At 46.9% G+C, this 21,764-nt stretch overlaps 1 protein-coding gene across 2 annotated transcripts in view; it reads left to right on the top strand.

The window, feature by feature from the left end:
* Positions 1-2,393: 2,393 nt before the first annotated feature.
* INPP5A (inositol polyphosphate-5-phosphatase A) overlaps positions 2,394-21,764 on the top strand; it is a 257,116-nt gene continuing 237,745 nt past the window's right edge. The window contains exon 1 of one of the 2 annotated variants that reach the window (XM_080401933.1): positions 2,394-2,894. In XM_080401933.1, the coding sequence (XP_080258059.1) occupies positions 2,820-2,894 (75 nt within the window). In that variant the 5' untranslated portion in view covers positions 2,394-2,819. Of the gene's footprint in view, positions 2,895-2,938; positions 7,005-21,764 lie in introns of those variants that run through there. The other variant, XM_080401934.1, reaches the window with a different exon arrangement.

Raw genomic sequence — 21,764 nt, 5'->3', positions numbered from 1 at the left:
GCCACAAAGGAGAGACTTTACAGGACTGACTCATCAAGTTCAGTATCATTGGAAATAGCCATCTGCTCTCACAGGCTGGTGGGCCCGCTCATCCACCCGTGCCTATCTGCTAGTGTGATACACTACTACGGTGTGGTGAATAGCACCAAAGGACGGTGAAGTCAATGTTTCCTCGGGTCAGTAGTACTTGACAGTATTTATTTTTGCTGTTGAAGACCAAGAATAATTTTGCCTTTCTTTTATCAAGTAGTGGCTTTTCAGACACAGGCATCTGCCACAGTTGCTCGCTCTTTTCATAGCTTCAAGCTGTTTGAGCCTGTGCATGCTTCTCATTGCCCTGGCTTGACAGTGGGTACCAGGCCCCTTCTTCAAGCTGGGGGATCCATGACTTCAGTTGTTTTGCTCCCTCCCCTCCATTTCTGCAACCCCTCCCCATAATGCACTGGACACTAGCAAGGCAGAGCCTGCCCAGCTCAAGTGCTGCTCCTGCTTTCTGAGACTCTCAGTACTGCAGGCGTGTGACGGCAGCACCCGGCCCCCGTGTGGGCTGCGCTTCGGTGCCCGTGCGGCAGGCACGCCATGGTCTTCAGCAGAACCTGTGTGCCTGCGGTGGGCATGGGAGGAACCAACTTGAACTGAAGGTCTGTCGGCTGGTTTCTGCGTACTGCTACCCACAACAGTTACAGGGGAACGAGGGTGAGCTCAACCTCCTTTCCTGACTGCAGGTGGGGCGAGCAGAACTGCAAGGTACCAGGAAGACATTGCTTAGGTATTCTGGGTAACGGAAGCTTACTGAAGAGGTGCGAAACTGTTTTTCTGTCCCACATGAAATCTCATTCACTGCAAGCACTGAGCAGACAAGCTCATTTGCTTGATGTATCTTTAACTTGGGAGAGACTCGCTAACTGACTGTAAGCACACTTTGTCGATTACGATGCAAAACATAATAAATTTTGCATAAACCACACCCAAAGGCCTGTTTGGGAGATATATTTTCTTTACCTTGTATTTGGAACCATATGCGATTATTTGCTGCCCAGCAGACACCTCTCCCTGGGGTGACAGCCAGCCAAGCGCTGAGGGGAGAAATAATAACATTCTGCTGAGGAGCAGTAACAATATTTTTATTTCTCTGACAGGGGCCACTCATTTCTCTGGCCAAGCCTTCTTGTTCAGTGTGATGTCCTCCTACTCGGTGTGAAGGATGTCTCAGTCTTCGGCGATTTCCGTTGTCACCTCTACGACAGCGTGTGTCACCCAACGCTGAGCATTCCTCACCATCACGCTTCCTGGCACAGCACCCCTGAATCTGCCTCTACATTTCGTTTTCCCCTCAGTTTTGTGTATTTGTGCAGTTGCTCTTGAATCTAGTTTGGGTTTCCCATTTCCCCCGCTCTGCTCAGCAACTACCTGCCCATATCATTCACGTGCTCTTTTGACAAGAGCGTCCTCAGCTCCAAAACTTAGCAAGCCCTCTGCAAGCCTCGTAATCTGACCTTCTGCACATTTTGTTCCCATTACTAACCAGCCGTGACATATAGATAATCTTAGGAGCCAGCTGTTTTGCACAGCATAGCAAAGACTGATTTGTCATTTCTCTGGTTTCTTGAGCAAAGTCAGCGATGAGATTCCTCCTGCGACGGGTGGGTTCGCAGGCTGAAGCTTGCTGGGGCACTCCCCCGGCTCGGCAGGCCCAGCCGGGCACACTCCCGCTCGGGGCCAGATCCTGCCGGGGCGAACAGCCCCTTGTCCGGCACCGCCGGTCACCCTCTGGCCTTCCGCTCCCGGTGACAGCCCTGCTGCAGCGCTGCGGGTTTTCCGCCCTGGGGGCGGCCGTACCCGTTTGCCTAAGCCGGTCAGGCGCACGGGGCCGGATGGGGAGCGGCCGGTGCCGGTACCCGCGGACGCCGCCCGGGCCGGCTGCCGCTACGCGGGGGTCCGCACCGCCCGCGGCCGCGCTCCCGTTCAGGGCAGACCCCCGGGAGAGGCCCCCGGCTGCCCGGGGGCGCCCGCAGAACCGGCAGCGGGCCCTTTTCCCCGCAGGAGGCAGCGTCCGGGCAGAGACGCGCCGCCTGCCCCGCCGGAGCGCTGAGCGGCCCGCAGCCCCGCCCGGCGTCGCCGCCCCGGGCACCGGCTGCCAGCCCGGGCCGCGCAGGTGAGCGGCGGCCCCACCCAGCGGGCGGCGTTGCGGGAGCGGCGGCCCAGCCCGGCGCGCTCCGCGGGGACGCGCGGCGGCCGAGCCCCGGGACAGCGCTGCCGGGCGCGTCCCGCGGGGCGCTTCCCCGAGGTGGCGTTGCCCTTTTAAGAGCCGCGCGGGGCCGCTGTGACGTCGCGGGCGCAGAGCCCTAGCCCGGCCCGCCCGCCGCGCCGCCAGAGCCGGGAGCGGCGGCGGCAGCAGCAGCGCGGTACGCGCAGCGCCGGCCCAGCCCAGCCCCGCCGGGGAGCGCCCAGTCCAGCCGCGCCGCAGCAGCCGCACCGTCCCGCGCCGCCCCATCCCGCCGACCTGCCATGCGCCGCGGCCCGGCGCCAGCCTCCGCCGGCGGGAGCCGTCCCGGCAGCAGCGCGACGGCGACGGCGGCGGCGGGCGAGCGCTGAGCGCCGCGGCCCCGCAGCAGCCGCAGGGCGGCCGGCCCGCCGCGGCGCGAATGTCCGCGGGCTGCCCGCGCCGGGAGGACTCGCCGCCGCCCGCCCGCCCGCGCTGACGGGGCGGGCCAGGCGCCCCGCTCGCCGCAGCGCCCCGCGCCCGCCCCCGGGCTCCCCGCAGCGCCGCCGCTGCCGGCCGCGCTTCCGCCCGCCCGCCCGCCGCCAGCGCCGGCGCCATGGCGGTGAAGGGGGCCGCGGCCGGCGCCGGGGTGCTCCTGGTGACGGCCAACGTCGGGTCCCTCTTTGACGACGTAAGTACCGCGGCCGTGCGCGCCCCGCCGGGGATGTGCGGGGGGGCCGGGGTCTCCGCCGGGCAGCGGGCCGCCGCCCCGCGCCGGTCCTAGCGCCGCCCCCCCTTCCGCGGCTGCCGCGCCGCGCCGGTGCCGGCCGGCCCCGGGTGCCGGTGGGCAGCGCTGCCCGCCGTGGGGGGGGCGTGTGTGCCGGTGTCCCGGCAAGCCGTCCCGGCGGCCGAAGCACTTGCCGCGGGGGCTGTGCTGCCTCTGGGAGCGCGGAGCCGGGCGCCGGGAATGCCCGGTGCCGCCGCCGTGCCACTCCCTCGCCGGCGGTGTTGGTTTTGGGGGTGCCGTGCGGTGTCACATCGTCCCAGGCGATTCCGGTCCTTCCTCCCGAAATGTCAGGAGGGCGCGAGCGCGGGGCGCGCTCATTCCCGGGGGGGGGGGAGCGGGTCCTGCCCCGGCGCACCCCTGTCGCGGAGGCTGACCTTCGGCGCTCCCCCGAGACACGCCCCTTGGGACACGAAAATACGGTTTAATTTCTGCTTAGCGTAGTATGCTCCGGCAAACGTTTGGAATATTTCTTATGGTTGCAAAGAAGACTAATGCAACAGTTGATAGAGCTAGTAGTTAAGAAAAGAGAAGAATGCTTCCTTGTAAGTTTGCGTGAATTAATAGATATTCACAAATTCCTGGAATAGCAGCCAGGCTTCTAAACCTGTGCCCGGTGTGAAGTCTGGCACCACTGAACTCGGGGACAGAGCGTTTCTGGAACTAATACTGGTGTGTCACATACCGCAAAGGCAGTATTTGTAGGGGCTTGCAGCTTGTAAAGCAGCAGGGAACTGGGTCCAAACTTGTGCTGTGTGTCACTCCTGCCGTGTGTGTTGGGACTGGCTTTGTTTCGTGCGCCAGCCCTATGCACAAATTGATAAGTGCTTGACAGTAGGTGTGTTGTTTTCGTGATCACCCCCAGTCTTCAAAGTTTGTTTTTGCATCATCTGGAAGGCTGACCTGTAAAGTACACACTTTGATCTGTGTGTAGTTGAAGGGTACAATTAATCTTTTCACTAAGTTCAGTAAACTTTGACAATTTATCACCGCAGTTATTTTTACACTTAAATGTGTCGATTCATATTAAGTGAGCACTGTGAAAATACTCATTTCGTGATGATTTTCATGATTATGGCCTTAGGCTTGTGCAGCATCCATTTGTGAGCGAAGCCGCGTGGTGTTCAGTAGGGCAGGTAATTACTGCTGTGTGTTCCTGTTGCCATTGCTGGAGCCTAAAGACGATGGCTCTGTCTGACCTGAGCCCACTATCTCCTGTAGCGAATGCTGTGGTTCAAAGTGCTCCTGCCTTCTCTTTTGTCTGAGCAATAAAAGCAACAGCTTCGGAGCGGTGTCACTGAAGAAATCCTGTGCTGTCAGACTGAACGATTTCCTGGTTGTTCCTAGTTAGTATTTGAGACTCGCTGGCATTCCTGGAGCGTGTTTCTTGTTTATCGTTCAGTGTGACCAAAGAAAGGAATGCTTCTGCTCTAGCAAGCAACTCCCTTATGATGAAAAATTCAGTTTTCTACAGCAACAAAGCCAGTCTTATTTGGGTATGTTCCGCTGCAGGGTGGGGAATGGAAAGACTGGTCTGAACTTTCGTGATTATGCTTCTGGTTTGTTGCTGTTGGAGTTGGGACTGGTGACTGCCCGGTCAGGTTTCTATAGTAATGTTGGTGTAGTTCAGGCACAGTAAAGATGACATTAGCTTGGTTTGTGGTCTCAGCTTTCGATTTACATGTGGGAGCTGTCAGTGGCTGTTTCTGCTTGTTGGGTCCTTCGTATTCAGCTGAGGAGTAAGTTTCTCTGCTATGACCTAAAGTGATTTCAGTCATGAACAAGGACTCCTGCTTTGATAGTCTTCACCTAAGCTGGGTTGGGAAACGATTTCCAGTTCCTTTAATCAATTTTTTACAATTCCTGATTTCAAATTTCAGTTGGTGGTACATACTTTAACTAAACACCACACTTTAGTCAAATTTTGCTAGACCTCAGGGTAGTATAACGATATGCATTTTCACAACACAGTACAGAAACACCGAGCAGAGGGGATGGTCAAGACTGAGTACCTGCACTAACACAGTCCCACCTTTGCATGGGTCGGACTTCTGCTCCCCCTTTCCATGCCAGTGAACCCTCACGTGTGGGCTCCACGATGAACCTTTCTCCAACTTGGTTAAAGTAGCCTGAGCAGTGCAGCAACAGCACAACTTGCACTTTAGATGTGTTTTGTATGAGTACTGTTTACTTGGTGGGCACATGCTGTATGTGCATAGTAAAGACCAGTATTTTATAGAATAATTTAAAATCTCTTTGGTAGATGGGTTTATCTGGGTGGGACAGTCTTTCCTAGATAATGGGTATTGCTGACCTGGCTATACTTTTGCAAAGTGAAGAAGGTTGCTTTTTGGTTTGTTTTGTCTTGTTTTGTTTTTCCTTCTCTGACCGCCAGAAGCAAGTTATGATAATATACTGGTTTGCTCCTGCCAGCCATCCGCATCCACTAATAACCTGTTGCAATGGTGACCTGGGAGCTCATGAATAAACATAAACAGTTAACACTGAAAAGGGACTGTGCTGGGTTTTTCATTCCTTGAGTAATTTTGCTGCTTCATTAAAAAAGTTAACACAGTATAAGATACACAAATATTCTTCCAAGTTTTGTGAACATGTGCATCTCATGAATGTGAATGCATATGATTTTTGGTACATTCATGTTTTCATAAGCATTTAATGTTTGTCTTGCTGTGTAAACATTTCCTGTTTTTATCACAATATACTTTTGCTAACAGAAGATGGAGTTCAGGTTGCTTGTGGGCCACTTCACACGCACACACACACTCTCCCCTGATGCCTTTGCCTGTGGCAGGGGCTTGGACTAGACGATCTTTAAAGGTCCTTTCCAACCCAGAGCATTCTATTACAGGAGCCTCTCCCTCCGCAGTTTCTGTGCTTTCTTTGCTTCCTCTGTCTGCACTGACAGAAAAAAAACCAGATTTACCTTTCAGTGAGCCTACACACTGCAGTGGCCACAGAATCAATCTGTCTGGCACTTCACTGCTTTTACTGTATAGGAAAAAAAAGACAGCACATTAAATTAAAATCCTATCTGCTGTATCCTTTTCATTCTCCTCAGTTACTTTTAAAAGGCTTAACTCTGCTTTTGCCTGGGACAAAAACCTGGGAGTCAGGTGTGAGCAGCTGGTGTTGGGGCCTGTGAGAGCTGTCAGGCAGCGTGAGCTCATCCTCCTGAGGGCTGTGTGTGGGTGCCTGGCAGAAAGTTGTGCTGATGTCTGCAATAAAATGCCTTGAGCCGAACTGTGGAAAACCCTGCTGAGGACACCCTCAGACTTGGAGCGATCCTGGCAACTTCTGTGGGACTCTGCTCAGGAGGGTTTTAGGTAGGGTCAGGAGCGTTTCATGGCAATGAGAGTACATCAGTGGAGGAGACATTTGGGTTCCACAGCTGGGTTGTGCAGCTCCAAGTGCAGCGTGTTACTGGCCAAAGTGCAGAGCAGGCTGGGTTGCAGGTGCCTGGGCACAAGTGGCGGGAGGCGCATCTGTCCTCTGTTCGGGCAGGTCCCCAGCCCTGTCTCAGCGAACGCAGGCAGGCAGCCCCTCTGTCCCCCTGCCTCCATCCCTCCTGTCTGGCAGATGTCTTGGAGAGGCTGTATGTAGTGGAGAAACTTCTCTTACTGCGCGTTTCATTGTCAGTGCAGCAAAGGAGCTGTGGTTGTTTCTGCTGGGTGGAGGCAGATGGAGGTCTTTGCAATTCAGTTTTCATTGTTGTCTCAGAGGTTTTGTTAGTTGGCTGCATATTTAGCTGGGTGCAGTCACAAATATTGATAAAACACCTTAGTGCTCACACTTGAAAATTGTGTCCTTCTCTGTTTCAGTTTTAGGTGACTTTAACAATCAGTGTTGTTTAAACCTCTGGACGTAGATCTTTGCCCTAAAGATTTTCAGTATGCCCAGCAGATTTAACTGTGCAAGTTCTACCATTTCTTCTTGGGTTGGAAAATGGTTCATTTGTTCTGGTTCCTTTCGAAACTGGAATATATGAGCCTAAGTCAGGTATGTACTTCTGAAAATGTTTCCTCTTGTCTTCATGCCACTGAATGTATGTAGCTTTTCTCTAACAGGAGGTTGATGCAGTTCTTAAATTCTCAGGACAAACTTAGGCCAGAATAGAACCATAATAATGACAAGAAAAAGGCAAAAGCTAAACAGAACGTGTAATCTTAGTAGTTAAAAAAAGGAGGGGAGAAAGTAGATTAGGGAATTGCTGTGTGGTGCTAGGGTACGAACGCTCAGGATCTTTAAATGACTTAACAGCGTTGCTGTCCTACCTGTATGTTCTTTGACTATGTAAAATACTAGCCTTTATATGACAGTTGGGGCAGTAAGCTTTCACATTCCCAAGTGGCCTTAACCTACACAACATTTGGGTGAAAGTCTCCCTTTCTCATACAGTACAGAAAGAGGGCAGGGGTGGAATATCTTGTTCTAAGCCCTGTTTGTAGCAGTAGTGTTATTATAAGTAAGTTTCATTGCTTTAATTCTGAGTACAAACTTGGAATATCCTTTACCTCTGTTAAGAGTTGAAGTCTATTAATTGAATTTGAAGTAGTAGTACTTCCCATCATTTTTAAAAACAGTCTGCTCTTTTAATGGGTTTCCAGGATTCCTTTCCTCTTAGCTCCACCAAGGGAAATGGAAAAGCGAGGAAACATTACGCTGTCAGTAAGAGGCATTTAAATTTGATTGTGATCACAGTGCAGTTGTCTTTTCTTTATCACCTGATTTTAATTTTCTGATCCTGAAACAGTGGGTGTAGTCTTATTTTGATGTTAGATATCTGTGGATTTGGCTGGTATTAGGTAATAATGAAAAGGGGTATTTTTGGCTTTGGGTTTGTTTAGGGTTTTATTTTGCTGGGTTTTGTTCCCTCACCCCTAAATAATTACTTAAATTTTGTGATATATTTGAAGTGTGGTAGGATGGAAAATACATTCGTTAGGTTTTGATTTCTGTATAAGTGTTAGGACTAGTGTGTTGCAAGTCAAGGCACCCTCTTTTCTTCAAATCTTATCTACCAGATAAAGCAAAAGATAATGTTTGATTCATTGTGATTTTTTTTAAAAAGATACATCGTTTCACTGCAGAGAAACACTTTTCTCCATCCTTACTGTCAGGCTGTGTTGATGTTACCTGGAGTGGAAAAGAAAACAAGACAAATGTGCTCAGATAAAGGCATTGCTTCTATGGGGGGTGTTTCTGCCTGATGTGGGGGGGGCTGACTGTGGCTGTGGGCACCTCGCTGGCAGGCAGGGATGAGCTCGCACATGTTCTCGGGCCAGGTGAGGGGCAAGAAGGACAGAAACTGGGTAGCTGGAGGAAGAAGAGCAGAGGCAGACAAGCAAGGAGGGCCCTGGTTTGGCCTCACCAGTGGGCTCATGTGCTTTGGAGCAAGCTTCCCCTCTTGCTGTGCTCCCAAAGCTGGCTGGTGCTTGGAGAAGGAGCCCTGGCCATGGATGGGTTGCTCTGGCAGGCCTGAAAGCCCTCCTGGGTGGCTCTCCTGGGGCCTAGCCTGGCACTTGGCAGCTCTGGCCAGCTGGTGAGGGCACTGTCCCCACACCCTGGTTGTTTATTGCCTTGCTTTCTGTGGTGCTGTAAAATTGCCTGCTCTTAACTCTGAGGGCTTCCATTTTAGGAATACATACTCTTAAGCGATAATGTAGAAGGCCAACAAAAAAGTGTTTTTCAGTGTTCTCTATTATGGGAACCCTAAAAATAAGTAATCTCTAATTACTCTTTTATCTGTTCATGCACTCCTCACTTCCTATTTTCTGGTTATTTTGGTGTCTTCTTTCTGATACTAATTTTCTGTTGTGTGAGTGCCACTGGTACTTTCTTAAACATTGTTGCTGTCTTCTTTTGTTTGGTTTTCTATGGCAAAATCTCAAATCAATGTTTTTCTTACAGTTTCTGCTGTACTCATGCTTATGCTGTTTTCTAGACTAACTCTTGTTTTATTCAATTCTAAATACCTTTGCAGGAGGTGAAATTTCGAGGTAGACTACCTGCAACTTCTTGAGCTATGTGAAAATGATGATGGGGAGGAGAAAGCTGTTTTGTAGCCCTTTGCAGTGCTTGTGCATTTGAAAATTTTTAGAGGGATCAGCTGTATCTTGAGAATGAAATTGTTGGTAACGCATTACCAGCAGGATACAGCTGTTGGCCCAGATGTGCAACTGAACAAAGCTGAGTGGTGGCTTGACATAATGATGTCTGGCTGCTGTCTCTTGCTTCGTGTGTAGTTCTTAATCTGCTGCTGTGAAAAGGTGTTTTGATTTCAAACTCCTTTGCTACCTCTTGTTTCCTGCTACTTCTGTGACCAGGCATGAGCTCAGGGACACGTGTGCGGACAGCTGAAGTGACTTGGGCAGGACGGTGGAGCTGTACCAGCAGGAATGCCCGTGCTGGTCTCTGTTGCTCACGTGCTGCAACTGTTGGTGCTCCTGCTTTGAAAAAGCTGTAGGATAGTTGTGGGGAGGACTGAACCAGTTTGTAGCTCTTTCTTCACTTGGTCTTTAGGTAGGTGCTAGCATCAAATATGTACAGCACACAGTTTTGACAAGGTCTTCCCTAAATCATTCACAGCCTGCTTGAAGAAGATCTAAATACTCATGCTGATTTATGGCTTCCTAGGTGTCAGCTTCCCAAGTAATTCAGCTCTTAGCATCCCTAGCTTAGGCTAAAGATGGCACAGCAGTGTGTGCTGGTGAGGTTATTTGTAACCAGTGCACCCACTCGGGAGTATCCTCCTGCCGGGCTTTGTGCTGTGGTCCGTGGTGCTTCCCCCATGGGCTTCTGTGGTGACTGCACAGGTCCTGCTCACAACCAGCCCTTGTCTCTCAGCCCCCGAAGGTTTAATAAGCGGTGATATCTGAGGGTGAGTTGCAGAGCAAATTCCCCTCTTAAGTATAAATGAGAATCAAGACCCGAAGCAGTCATGCACTGAAGCAGGGACACACTGTTGTATGTCTGCAGACTTGTAAAATTTAAAAGCTCTTTTCTAATTAGCTGAAGATGATTGGAGCAGTAATAGTACAGGCAAGACAGAGGGTGGGAATTTTCCCCCAAGATGGAGTTGTACGGTTTAAAAAAAAATGACTGTTTTATTTAACAAAAAATAAGCATTTTTCTTTTTAGCGGGTATTTTTACAATTCTCTGAACAAAAGAGTTCTAATTAGGAGCTTGTACAGTGTTTAGCTTCCCTTAAGCAGGAAACTCAGAAGATTATCTTGTAGACCATCTTTCTTCTCCTTTTGATTAGGTGTTATCATTAACAGCAAGAGCACATGTTTACATGAGGAAGTAATAGTGGCAAAGTGCATTATATAATTACAGTTTTCTGTTAATGTGGTTTTATAGCAGGCAGAGTAGAGCTAGCATTTTGTAACCTGCTGGGTTTTCACAAATTGCCAGTGTATCAGTCTGATGGTTTAAGAGGATTTAATTCCCAAAATATTTGAATATGAAATTATGCAGTGGGAATAGGATACCGTAGGAAGAATGCTTTACGTGTGAATCTGTGAGTTTATTAGCTTGTATGAGCACTCTTGCAAGGGTCAAATTCAAAGTTTTTCTTGCTGTTTCAAAGTTCTCATCGTGAATTTTCTTACCGCAGAGTTTGACTTCAAAGTAGGTTGCACACAGATACCAGTCAAGCCCTCAGACTTCATGATTTTTCTAAAAGGCTGATCTGTTGTTTACTTTCTCTCTTTCCCTTTTCTGTTATTTATTTCATCATACTGTTTACATCTCCTACCCCCCTGCAAATGTATTTTCTCTTTTTATCTCAAATACTTTCTTTCCCTTTCTTATACTGCATATATTTACCTCTTCCTGAAAGCTCTCCCCTTATTGCTCACTTATTATTTGAAGTGAGGATGTCACTGAGAAAAGTAGCCTTTTCATTTGCAGTTTTGCATGTGTCTCAAAAGCGATCAGGAAGGAGAGTTCTGTTCCCCTGAACGTGTTGTGTTGTTCACTGCTCCTTGAAGAAGAACTGTTCAGCTACAATCGGGACTGAATGCATATGGGAGGCATCAGATTTATTAATGCACATCTTCAGGGCCCAGGGGCATGCCAGGTAACACGCCTGTTAAAGACAGAGCCAGGACAATGTACTTCCAGTGAAGTAACTCACTTGTTTTAAAACTGTTCCACATGGAGCTTTATCTTGGGTTTTGAAATGTTGCACTGCCTTTAATGCAATGGGTGTCTTGCTGTCTGTCGAAGAGGCAATTCCACAAGGTTAAATTTAAAGTCTCTTCTTAACCAGGGCAGACCAACATGCCATTCCTTGGTATCCGTGTGAGAAGACAAAATCAAATGACTCAACTACCTTGGAAGACAGACTGGCTGAAAGTATGAGCTCTGGGAGTTGTCTCCTTTCCACCCCCTGCCCAGAAGACCAGCTGCTTTGGTCAAAGCTTTACCTTGTCCTCTGCCCGTAAACCCTTACCTTAATTTGGGAAAAAAATGGGAAAAGGCAGGCAGACAGGTCAGACTGCCAGCCAGCTGTATGCTTTTAGAATGTGGAAGTTCTAAAAATACATCTACATTATTGTAGTCTTAATACTTTACGCAGTGTTTTCTAACCATCTTTGACTTTCTTGGTAGAGAATAGGAAATGGTCACAGAAAAGCAAGACTTTCTGCCTTGGATGACTGCTTGAATGGCCTGTCACAGTCATTTAGCATCCTCCTTGCATCTTTGTTACTTAAGTGGCAAGGCATCTTCCCCTGATGAAAATTCCAGGGAAATATGTTATTTCATATTGTGGAAAAGTTCAGATTGAGCACAATAATCATCAGATGGGGGAAGAGTGAATATTAAAAGTAAAATGTTTATTTTACTGCCTTTTTTCCAATGGTGTATAGTAGTTATTCAACACTTCTAGTGCTATTTTCATTATTCATACATCATTCTTTATTGTAGATGTACTAATTAATTTTTTTCATTTTTAATGTTATTGGAAAGGATATTAAAGCATTTATTGACAGCAAACAAAAGTGATCATTGCTTTTATATGATATTTTGAAGTCAGATATAATTGATTGTTTTCATTAATGTCTTCAGGTTGTTAAGCACTTGTCTTCACGAGTCAGTCAGCTTTAACAGATAATATCCGTGAAAGCAGAACATTAAAACTAAGAAAAGTAATTAAAAAAACCCCATGACAACACTGCAAGTTTTCTCTGGTGGTATAGGTAGCTTATGTGCCGATTCAAATGGCTTTTAGGTGATATGACTGTTACTGATACCTGGATATTTAACAAACGTTAACCCAGCTCGAGACCTGCGTGCTTGTAACTTGAGGTGATACAGCAGCTGAGGGATGCAGTTACAAGTGCAACAGGAAGAACTTTCCTTTCACCTTGTGGTTTGTGACTGGAAGGATTTTCACTTCAAGTTTTGGTTTGTCCTCAGTAAAACATCTTCTGGTCTTTTCCTGCACCTTTTTCCCAATCAATGGAAAGATATCCTGCCTATGTTTCTTGCCAAATAGATGTTTTTAAATGCCCTGCTGTTCTTACCTTTTCAGTCTCCTCAGTTTTCCCTGGTTTTACCTCTGTTTCTTTTCTTATACAGTTTGTAGTCAGAAATTCCTGCAAGTAGAAGCTTTAGTATGACACGAAATTGTAGCAGGCATGGAAAAAGCCCATAAGCTGAAAAAAACGGCCTGATCAGGAGCAGCACGGTGATGATACGGTGCACATTTGCCCGCGCACATTTGCCCGTTTGTCTTGCCTTTGCCCATGCCTGCCGTCTGTGCTGGAGGCTGCAGGCAGCCGGCCGGCCCTCAGCCACCCTTCGGTGGGCTGCACTCCGTAAAATGAGCTCCCAGGCCAAGCTGGGGTGTGCAGGAGGGCCTGACCTGGCTGCCTGCCTCTGGGCCAGGCCTCGCTGGCCCTCCTGCAGCACCCAGTGGGAGCCACGGCCCTGGCACTTCCGGAGGGCTGTGGCTTGGGGTCGCATGGTGGCAACCCGTAGAGGGGTCCGGCTCCTGGAGTCAGGCCGTAGCCTGTGGGATCCAGGGGGCCCATTGCCTCTGGGTCATCCAGGGGCGAAAGCTGTTGGGTGGGGGGGCTGGCCTTGCCCCCTCCCTCAGGATGGCGGGGCAGGTGGCCCGGGGACGCAGCAGCGAGGTGAGCGGAGAAGGAGCATTCATGTGAGCAGGCAGTGCTGCATGGCAGTGACGGGGTCATCAGGTGTTTTCCTTCCCTACAGAATCAATCCAGGTGCTCAGCTGAGGTGCAGGAGACCTCAGTCATCCTAAGGGAGCCTGTTTGTAGAGTTTTTAAAAAAGTATCTGAAATTGCCTACTGTTTTCAAAGCCTGCTTGCTGCTCATCAGCCAGCTCCAGAAGTGCTAGCAGCATGGCATTTAGTCACTGGGAGGAACCCACCAGTCGCCAGAGAGCCAGAATTCAAAAATGTTCATTTGTGAATGGTTTGCTGGTGCACATACAGAAACAGTGCACTTCTCTTTTCAGGGATGTAGGAGTAAAGTATACTGAATGGCACTGAAAAGAGGTTGTTTTGGTATTTTTCTTTGCAATAGAAAATAAGTGCTGTTAAATTAAATTCAAATTTAGAACCCATAGGGTGTTAGATTGCAGAACTCATGGCTGCAGGTGGCTGTATGGGGACACCAGTAACTGACACAGTTCAAAGCAGGACTGCATGCCTGTGTTGTAGAGAAGCAGTGCAGCAAGTGCCCAGGATGTGTCCATCCCTCAAAACCTGGAGAAAAAAACCCAACTGCTTCAGGATAAAAATGTTTTCTAGTCATTAGGGAGGAAGGTGGTTTGACAGTGGGAATGCTGGTGTAGGCTATGGAAATCAGGTTCAGTTTGTGTTCAGCCTCAGGCATCCTGTGTGACCCTGGGCAAGTGGCACCAGATACCCCGGGCAATTGACACCTCAAACTGCAACCAAAGGCATTCCTGTGCTTGTGACAGGCTGTGGACACCGCATCCTGGTTCTCCCTCTGAAAACTGGAGGATTTTAGAAGGATGCTGTGAAGGTCATGCAGCTGAAGACCATAAGGTGGACAGCCAAGATGGCACGCAAGCAGGTCAGAGTAGCTTTTCAGCCAGAGCAGGCTGTGCAATGTTTCTCTCTTAAAGTCTAGGCTGTGTGCCAGAGTCCAGCGGTGAGCAGTCAGGAGTAACCGGATGGTGTGGGTCATGGGTGAGACCAGGATGATGGCTCATTCTTTCCCCTTTAGTTTGAGGAAGGCAGAGGAGCACCACGTGCCATCTTCAACACAGCTTGTATGGGCATGCACCACATCTTATTACTGGAGAAGTTCCTGGCTAAACAAAGGCTTAGTTAATACAGGCTATGTGAGCATTCTGCTTAGTGAGAGGTTCCTTTGGTTTATGCAAGCTCAAATGAATGACAAAACTAGCTCTTTAGATAGGCTTTAGAAGAAAAAGTCTATACTTACGGGAGTGAGTAAAAGCAGGGAAAGATGCTCTGTCTCGGTCTGCATTTTGGTAAGGCTTGCCAAGGCTGTTTACGGGACATTACGTAATGTCACCTGTCTCAGATCTCATTAAAAGGCTTCACTAGCATACTGCAGAAGGAGTGGCCGATCACAGACATTAATTACCATGGGAACACACCGTATCCAAAACTTGTTTGTTGTACTGTGCACAAGATAGAGCTGCCTCTACTTGTTCTCTCTTAGTTTTCCAGTTTCCATTGCATTCTTGAAAAGAGATTTCTTTTTTTATTATTATTTATTTTTTTAAATTGCCCTTGAACGTGTCGGCAACCCACTGCATGTTATGGATATGCTTTCCGGAGCAACTATGTACTGTGCTGTTAGCTACTGCAGTGCTAGCAGTGCTGAACAGTGAGCAGCAGGCAGGCTTTGTGAGCAGGACGTAATTCTGAATTCTTTCATTAAAGCCTTTTAAGTGATCCTGTGGGAGCTTGTTTTGAAGTTAGGGTTTTTTTGTTTTTCTGGTGTGGCAAACTCCCTAATTTTAGAGGCTTTACCAATCCCAGTGGGAAAAGCAAAGCTAGTTTTCCCATAGGAACATCTCGGAAATGTATGCTTGAACTTTCTTTGGCAGTGTTTATTTACGTGTCAAAAGAAATTGTTCAAAAAATCACTTGAGGGAATTCTGTATTTACTAAGTACTATCAGCCGGCATTAGCTATATTTTAATTACTTCAGAATTCTTGGGACAGAATTCCTGCTTTTCTTGGAGTAACTGGCAGTGAAGAACTTTACATGTAATGTTGGGCAGACAGCTATCGTTGGATCTATTATTGCAGCAGATTCACACAAAGAAGGTTCCTTTTGACAAAAGCACTGGCTGTTTGTGTTCCTGATCTCATAATTCAAAATGTTGTTTAAAACAGCTGTTCAAAGTGAAAGTGTTGGTCTAGAATTCCTATCCCACTTTTTATTGGAGGAAGAAATGAAATAACTTTTTTTAAAAAATTTAGTTGTAAACTTCAAATATTGCCTGGCACATTAAGGAGTCAAGAACTAGATGGAACGTATGATAGGACCAACGTGCTCACTTCAGAGAACTGGATGTCACCCAAGAATCTTCTGCTAAAGCAAGTTTGTGCTCATGAACTGGCAATGTTGTTTTTCTGGGCTGGGAGGACAGACCTTATCTAGACTTGGCTGCTTGCAAGACCATGAAGCCAATTCTCATTTGTCTTGTGGGATAGCAATTTTTAGCAAAAGGGAAGCAAGCCTTTTCTCTTCAGCTATCCTTACTAAATATTAAAGTATTTGTGATTTATGACCACTGTGTGCCTTTTACTCATCTCAACAACCAAAGATCTTAAATATCATTTAGGGAAAAAGTGGGAAGGGGCTGATGCCATGTGGATCTACCTGTTCTTATAGGCCATCAGTGCCATTGTAGTTTTGCTGAAGTGAGTGTGTGAAAAGTACTTTTTATGCCAGGATCAATAAAGGCAGCTGTGGAAGCCAGGTGAAGGCATATGTCCCTAGGTGGGATTTTGGTGTGAGGCTTGCTTGCGCTGCTTAAAATAATAACTTTTGCCAAGCTAATTGGTTTTTCATTTGTATGTGGATATTTGGTGTTGTACAATGAAAATCCGTATTAAACAGATAGAAGTTCAGAGCAATGCAAGAAAAGTACACAAGAAAACACCTTTCTGCTGCAAGGGTGGCCGAGCACTGGCGCAGGCTGCCCAGAGAGGTTGTGGGCTCTTTGCCCTTGGAAGCATTCAAAAGCCACCTGGATGTGGTCTGGGGCAGCTGACCCTGGGTGACCTTGTTTGAGCAGAGGGTTGGACCAGGTGACCTTTACTTGAAGCAGCCGGTGACTATACAGCCAGACATCATGCTTGCCGCCAACCTCTGCCCCTCCCTGTGTTTTGTTGTTGCTGAGCCATTGCCTGTTGCTTTCCTGCGCTTGCAGAAGACAACTTTCTACTTCTCAGTCCATGTTTTTGTGGCAAATCCTCATTCACTTTTTATCTGCTTTTCTGTTATGGACATAGACCATTTCTGAATGCTTTGGGGAGTAACTTTGGTCCAGGAACTGGAACATGTGCATGCTTTCCTGAAAATGAGGGGAAATGGTCACGCTGTCAGTCAGCTTATAAAGCTTCTCTAACTCTTCTGAAAGCTTCCTCACATGCTTTACTAGTGTGCTGAAACTGAAGTCTCTAAGTCGGGTTTTCAGCTCTGATTGGGGTTTTTTATTTGCTTTTCTACTGACATTTCAGTATCAAATAAACATGCTGTTCCTGATTACTTGAGAACTGGAAAGGTGGTAGAAGCACAGGAGCCAGAAGACAGTTACAAGTGACTGAGAGGCTAAGAGAAGGGATACTGCAGAGTTCACTAGCAGCTGATGGCTATGATATTTACCCCAAACAAAGTAACGGCAAAGGTGCACGATGGAAAGTGATTAGATAGCGGAACAGCTGCTTGGCTTATGTGTTTCTATTTTATCTACTGCTGTTTGCCATATTACTTTTTGTTACTTGAAACATGATTGGTCCAAAGAACTGAGCTGTGAACTGGGAAGAGATGTTGTCATAGTACAGAAAGGAGGAAAAAAAAAAAGTATTCCTCTTCTTGTCTACATTTTTGTTCAGTCACCTGGTAGTGTAAGGCAAGATGACCTGCCATTCATATTTGCAGTAATTGATCTGCATGGTCAGAGTGTAGAGAGTAAAGCTTCTGCCAATATTTTAAAAATCTCTGCATCACTTCTGAGAAACGATGTGTCCGCTCTGTTCGCCAGGCTGTACAGAGGTGTTCGCCTCAAGCCATGGAGGTGTGTTGAGGAGGTTAGCTCGGTTTGCTCACCACGTTCGCCACAAGCAGGACTGGGCACGCCTGGCACGGTGAGGCTGCCCAGCGTCGCCTCCAGCAGCAGGGCAGGTTTAGACCCTTCCCTCTGCCGAGAAGAATTCCATACCTGATCTCAAATTTGACTGCTGTGTGGCTTAGTGATGTCACCTAATTCACAGCTGTGTCCCAGTCCTGTCTCTCTCCTTTTCCCTGCTGTGGAGAGCTGCCATGTGCTGGGTGTAGGTGCTCCAGGGGAGCAGGGCCACGAAAGGCTGGGGAGGGCGTGCAGCCCCCTGGGGGCAGCGGTTGCCAGCCGAGGCTGTCCTGGCCACGAAAGCTCACAGGTGGTTTCCTGGGGAGCTGGGGACAGCACAGGCAGATGTGCAGGTTTTGAGGATGCTCTGGGTTGCAGAGGAGGGCAAGGCTGGTGGTGTCTCTCAAGGCTGCGGGTATTCACAGCACTGTCTCTCCTCTCTTCCGTCTCTGAGCTCAGTGCTTGAATCTCGGCTGTTCTCCTGCAGGTTTTGCAACCCCTGGCAGCTGTCACCCAACCACCCCTGGCAAGTCTTCTGGCTGCTGCAGATGGAAGGAGAGAGAGAAGGCAAAATACTTCAGTCCTTGAGAGCAGGGCTTTCTGCTGCTGTCACGGACAACTTCTGCAGTTCATGTAAGGGGCTTTCCAGTGCAGCAGCAGCAGGATGGAGAGGTGCAGAGAAGAGGAGTGTAAGGGTCAGGGTGTGGGGGAGCTGACCCTCCCCTGCTTTGGGGGGGGGGCGGGGAGTCCTGTGCTCCACTGCTCCCAGTCCGTCACTCCCTGGGGCTTCTGCTTCACCTCTGCCTTGTTCTGGTTTATCTCTGCTAAGGGGCTCTCCCCAAGCAGGTGCATGAGTCCTGCAGTACTGGGTCAGCAGAGGCTGGAGGAGCGAGTGCTTCACCACACATCTCACCCTGGAGCAGGGAAGTTCATGGAGTGGGATGTGCTGGAGGCAGACAGATAGTTTTGAAGTTCAGAGGCAATTATGAAGCTTGTGGGTGTTTCATAGGAAGGGATGTTCCCAAAATCTTCATTAGGAAAACTCATTGTGCTTTTCCTTAGTCAGTAACCTGCAAGCAGAAAGCATTTTTGCAGCTATGTGAATTCTTTGTTGGAGGAGTCTGTCTTATCTGCTGCTGGAGGTTGACAGGCATGGTTTTATCCTGAAAGCCTGTGCAGGGCTGTATTCCAAAGACAAAAGCAGTGGGGGGACCCAGTCATGCTACGCACCATAAATGCACAGAAGGCTGCTCTATTCTGAGTAGTTTGTGGGTTTTAGGTTCAGCTCCTGCAGGGGGATCCAGAAGTGGGGACAAGGAACACTGTCCATCCTCCTCTACTCCAGGCCTATTTAAAATCACTTCATTTCACTGGACTGTCACACAAATACAGAAATCTTAATGAATATGCCGGATAAGAGACATTTGTTTAAAAAACAAACAAACAAAAAAGCCCACCACCAAAAAACTCTACACAGAAAACAAACCCACCCCAAATAAACAAACCAACCAAAACCCCAAACACATACCACCACCACCCAAAACAACAACAAATCACAAAAAAACCCCCAAAACCCCCAAATCCCCAGTTTAAAAGTTAGTGTTGTGTAGCCTCATACTTGGAGGGAATAGTGTTACTGCATTTGCTTCCAAATACAAGAATAAACCTATGGTGAATTTCCTTTAGCGCTGGTGAAAAGCTAGCTTTGCTGAGGAGTCTGTGAATACTTGGATCACTTAACTATGTTCCTTAAAGCTTTTGTTGAAAGTTGGAAAATGTTAGATAGCACTTTTAACTATGTTTGCTTGAAATCTACTGGTACTGAGATTTCCTTGCATGATATCATCCTACAGGGAAATTTCTCTAGCCGCTCTGGATTTTTGGAAGGTTCAGTCGTATTTTAAATAGTTGAAAAATGTGAAGACATTATCTGGAGATCTCAGCAGAACTGAAGTTCTTACGTTGTCTTCCTAGCACTTCTTCCTAAACCTCTTAATTAAATATGTGAACTTAAAAGCTCTAAGAAAATGGAAATAGCTGATTATTCTCATTAAATGAGTATATAAAGAAGTGGTAAAACTTCTGAAGAGTTTTTTTAATGTAGGAATTTCAATAACATTTCTGAAATGTGACATTCATACAGACAGTTTATTAGACTATTCTGTGTGTTCTGTTTCATGCTTTTCCTTGCTTAAAATGGGTATTTTCCCCTTAATAGTATATTCAAAGATAAAGAATGGGAAGTTTATGGTGTCACTATGTATGCTAATAGTACAGGAAGCCCATGGACACCTCTACTTTATTTCTCTGATGTTTCTGAACAATGTATTACTTTAATTTCTGTGCCCAGTCTGATGTATAGAATTTTAAGTATAATCTTGTGTTTTGCAAAATAACTGTGGCATTGTGCAAGTATTTTTCTCTAGAGCAATAAGCAAAATCATAACATGAAAATGCAAGTAGATGGATCTAAAACAAATTTGAAATTGGGGGCTTTACTTTAGTTGACTTTGCCACATCTATCTAAACACTAGCTGTGACGTACTGTGGGGAGCCAAATGTGTGCTTTTCCCAAATAATTTAAGTAACCATGAATTCAAATGGCATTCTTTAATTCATTTTGGAAATAGATGTTATCAGGTCTCTGAGAAGAGGTGGTACAAACTGTGTTCCTCTTGAAGTGCTCAGTTCTGTATCAGAGGGAAAATACTGTTTTGAGTACTGTGTTTGGAGTACTGAGACCTTTGAATAAAAGGTCTCCTCACAGATCAATGTACCGGAGTGATTTGCCTTTTCAGAGAACTGTGGCCCTTGCCTGTTCCTGGAAAGTTTATAGACTGCTTCACTTCCTTCAAAGGTGGAAAGCAAGCTGAATGAATATTGGGGGGAAAGTATGTCTGCTTTTTTTATTGTAGCCTTGTGTTTGGCTGAGTTTTGTGAGTCTGTAGCATCCCTCTGATCATTGAACCAAGTGATCTACAAGCAGATTTGCCTTTAAAAATGTAGTAAACCAAGTAGGAAGTTACCGGGGGAAAAAAAAGCTAGAGAGGCTACTTGGTTTATACCTCAAGACTGAAACACTGCTTCAGTTAAATGTTACAGGCTTTTCTTTCAGTTCAGAAAACCCTGAAGTGCAGCTTTTTTTGGTTACTGTTCCTGTGAGTGGCTTTGGGACTAACAGCAGACACATGCTGCAGTGGTCTGAAAGAGACGTGCAGAAATAGTTCTAAAGCCTGTACTGCTCCCTTCATTTACAGCCAGTTTTTGTCCTCCATCGCCTTTTGCTAAAGCATTGCACTGACAGCTTTGTGACAGCTTTGCATGTGTGCTCTGGCTACACCAAAGGGCTGGGTACCTGGAGGTCACGTTTTCTGTGATGTCTTGACCATGCACATCAGTGAACAGAGTGATGGGGATTTATCTCCAGAGTTTAGTAACGTGGCCCAATTGTTTGTGTGAGGTTTTTAGAGGGTTTGGTGGTGGTGTTGATTTGGGGGTGGGGCTTGGGGGAGGTTTGTTGGTTTTGCTGTGTTTTAAATGTTTGGAAAGTGACTGACTCCTGGCAATGGACTTAAAAAAAAACAACCAAACAAACAAAAAACCCACACCAAAAAAACATGATATGAACAGGTGGTAATAAATACTGTGATGGTGAATTTTTCAAATGTGTTACTAGAGGGATGGTGCAGCTCCTTTTCATTCTCACTGGTTTGAAAGGCTAATGGAGACTTTATGACAGTGTGTTTTCTTGGAGCAGTGCACTCCTGTCTGTCTGTCTTGCACCTTTTTTCTTCCTTTTATTATTGCCTATGCTTCAAAGATGGGTAAAATTGAAATTCTTTTGTCTAAAGCTGTGTTGCATAAATGTTTCTGAAGTATATGGTAACATCTACTAGCTATTTAGAAATCTAAAATAGGAGTAGCAACTGAGCTTAGTATTTGTGATTATTTAAGCTCATGGCACTTAGAGAGCCCAGTGACAGTACAATTTGCAGTACAAATGTGTTGTATATGATAGTGTCTACCGAGGAGACAAGGTCTCAGTATGCGAAAACAGAGTGTTTGTAAAAGCTTCCTAAAATCCAGTGTGTGATACAAAACCTGGAGTACAGCAAGTATTATACCTTGTGGAAAAATGCAAAGCAAATGCCAACAGATGTGGCATTAACAAAGCTCATTTAAATTTCCTGTGTACCTGACAAGTGAATAATTGCTGTGTGCTCCATTAGCAGAGCTGGAGATTATCTAGTGCTTGGAATATTTATTTTTGTATTTATAGAGCCTGTTCTACAGTTTTGCTCTCTCTCCTTTTTTTTTTTTTTTTTTTTTTTTTTTTTTTTTTTTTTTTTTTGCCTAGTAGAATGCTGGGTTTTGCTTAAGTAATGTAACAGAATACAAGTGAGTCTACTTCAGTGAACAG

Source organism: Falco punctatus, assembly GCF_963210335.1.
Source record: "Falco punctatus genome assembly, chromosome: 9".
Classification (NCBI taxonomy): domain Eukaryota; kingdom Metazoa; phylum Chordata; class Aves; order Falconiformes; family Falconidae; genus Falco; species Falco punctatus.
Note: the sequence above shows the minus strand (reverse complement) of the source record. Positions and strands in the feature narration are given on the sequence as shown.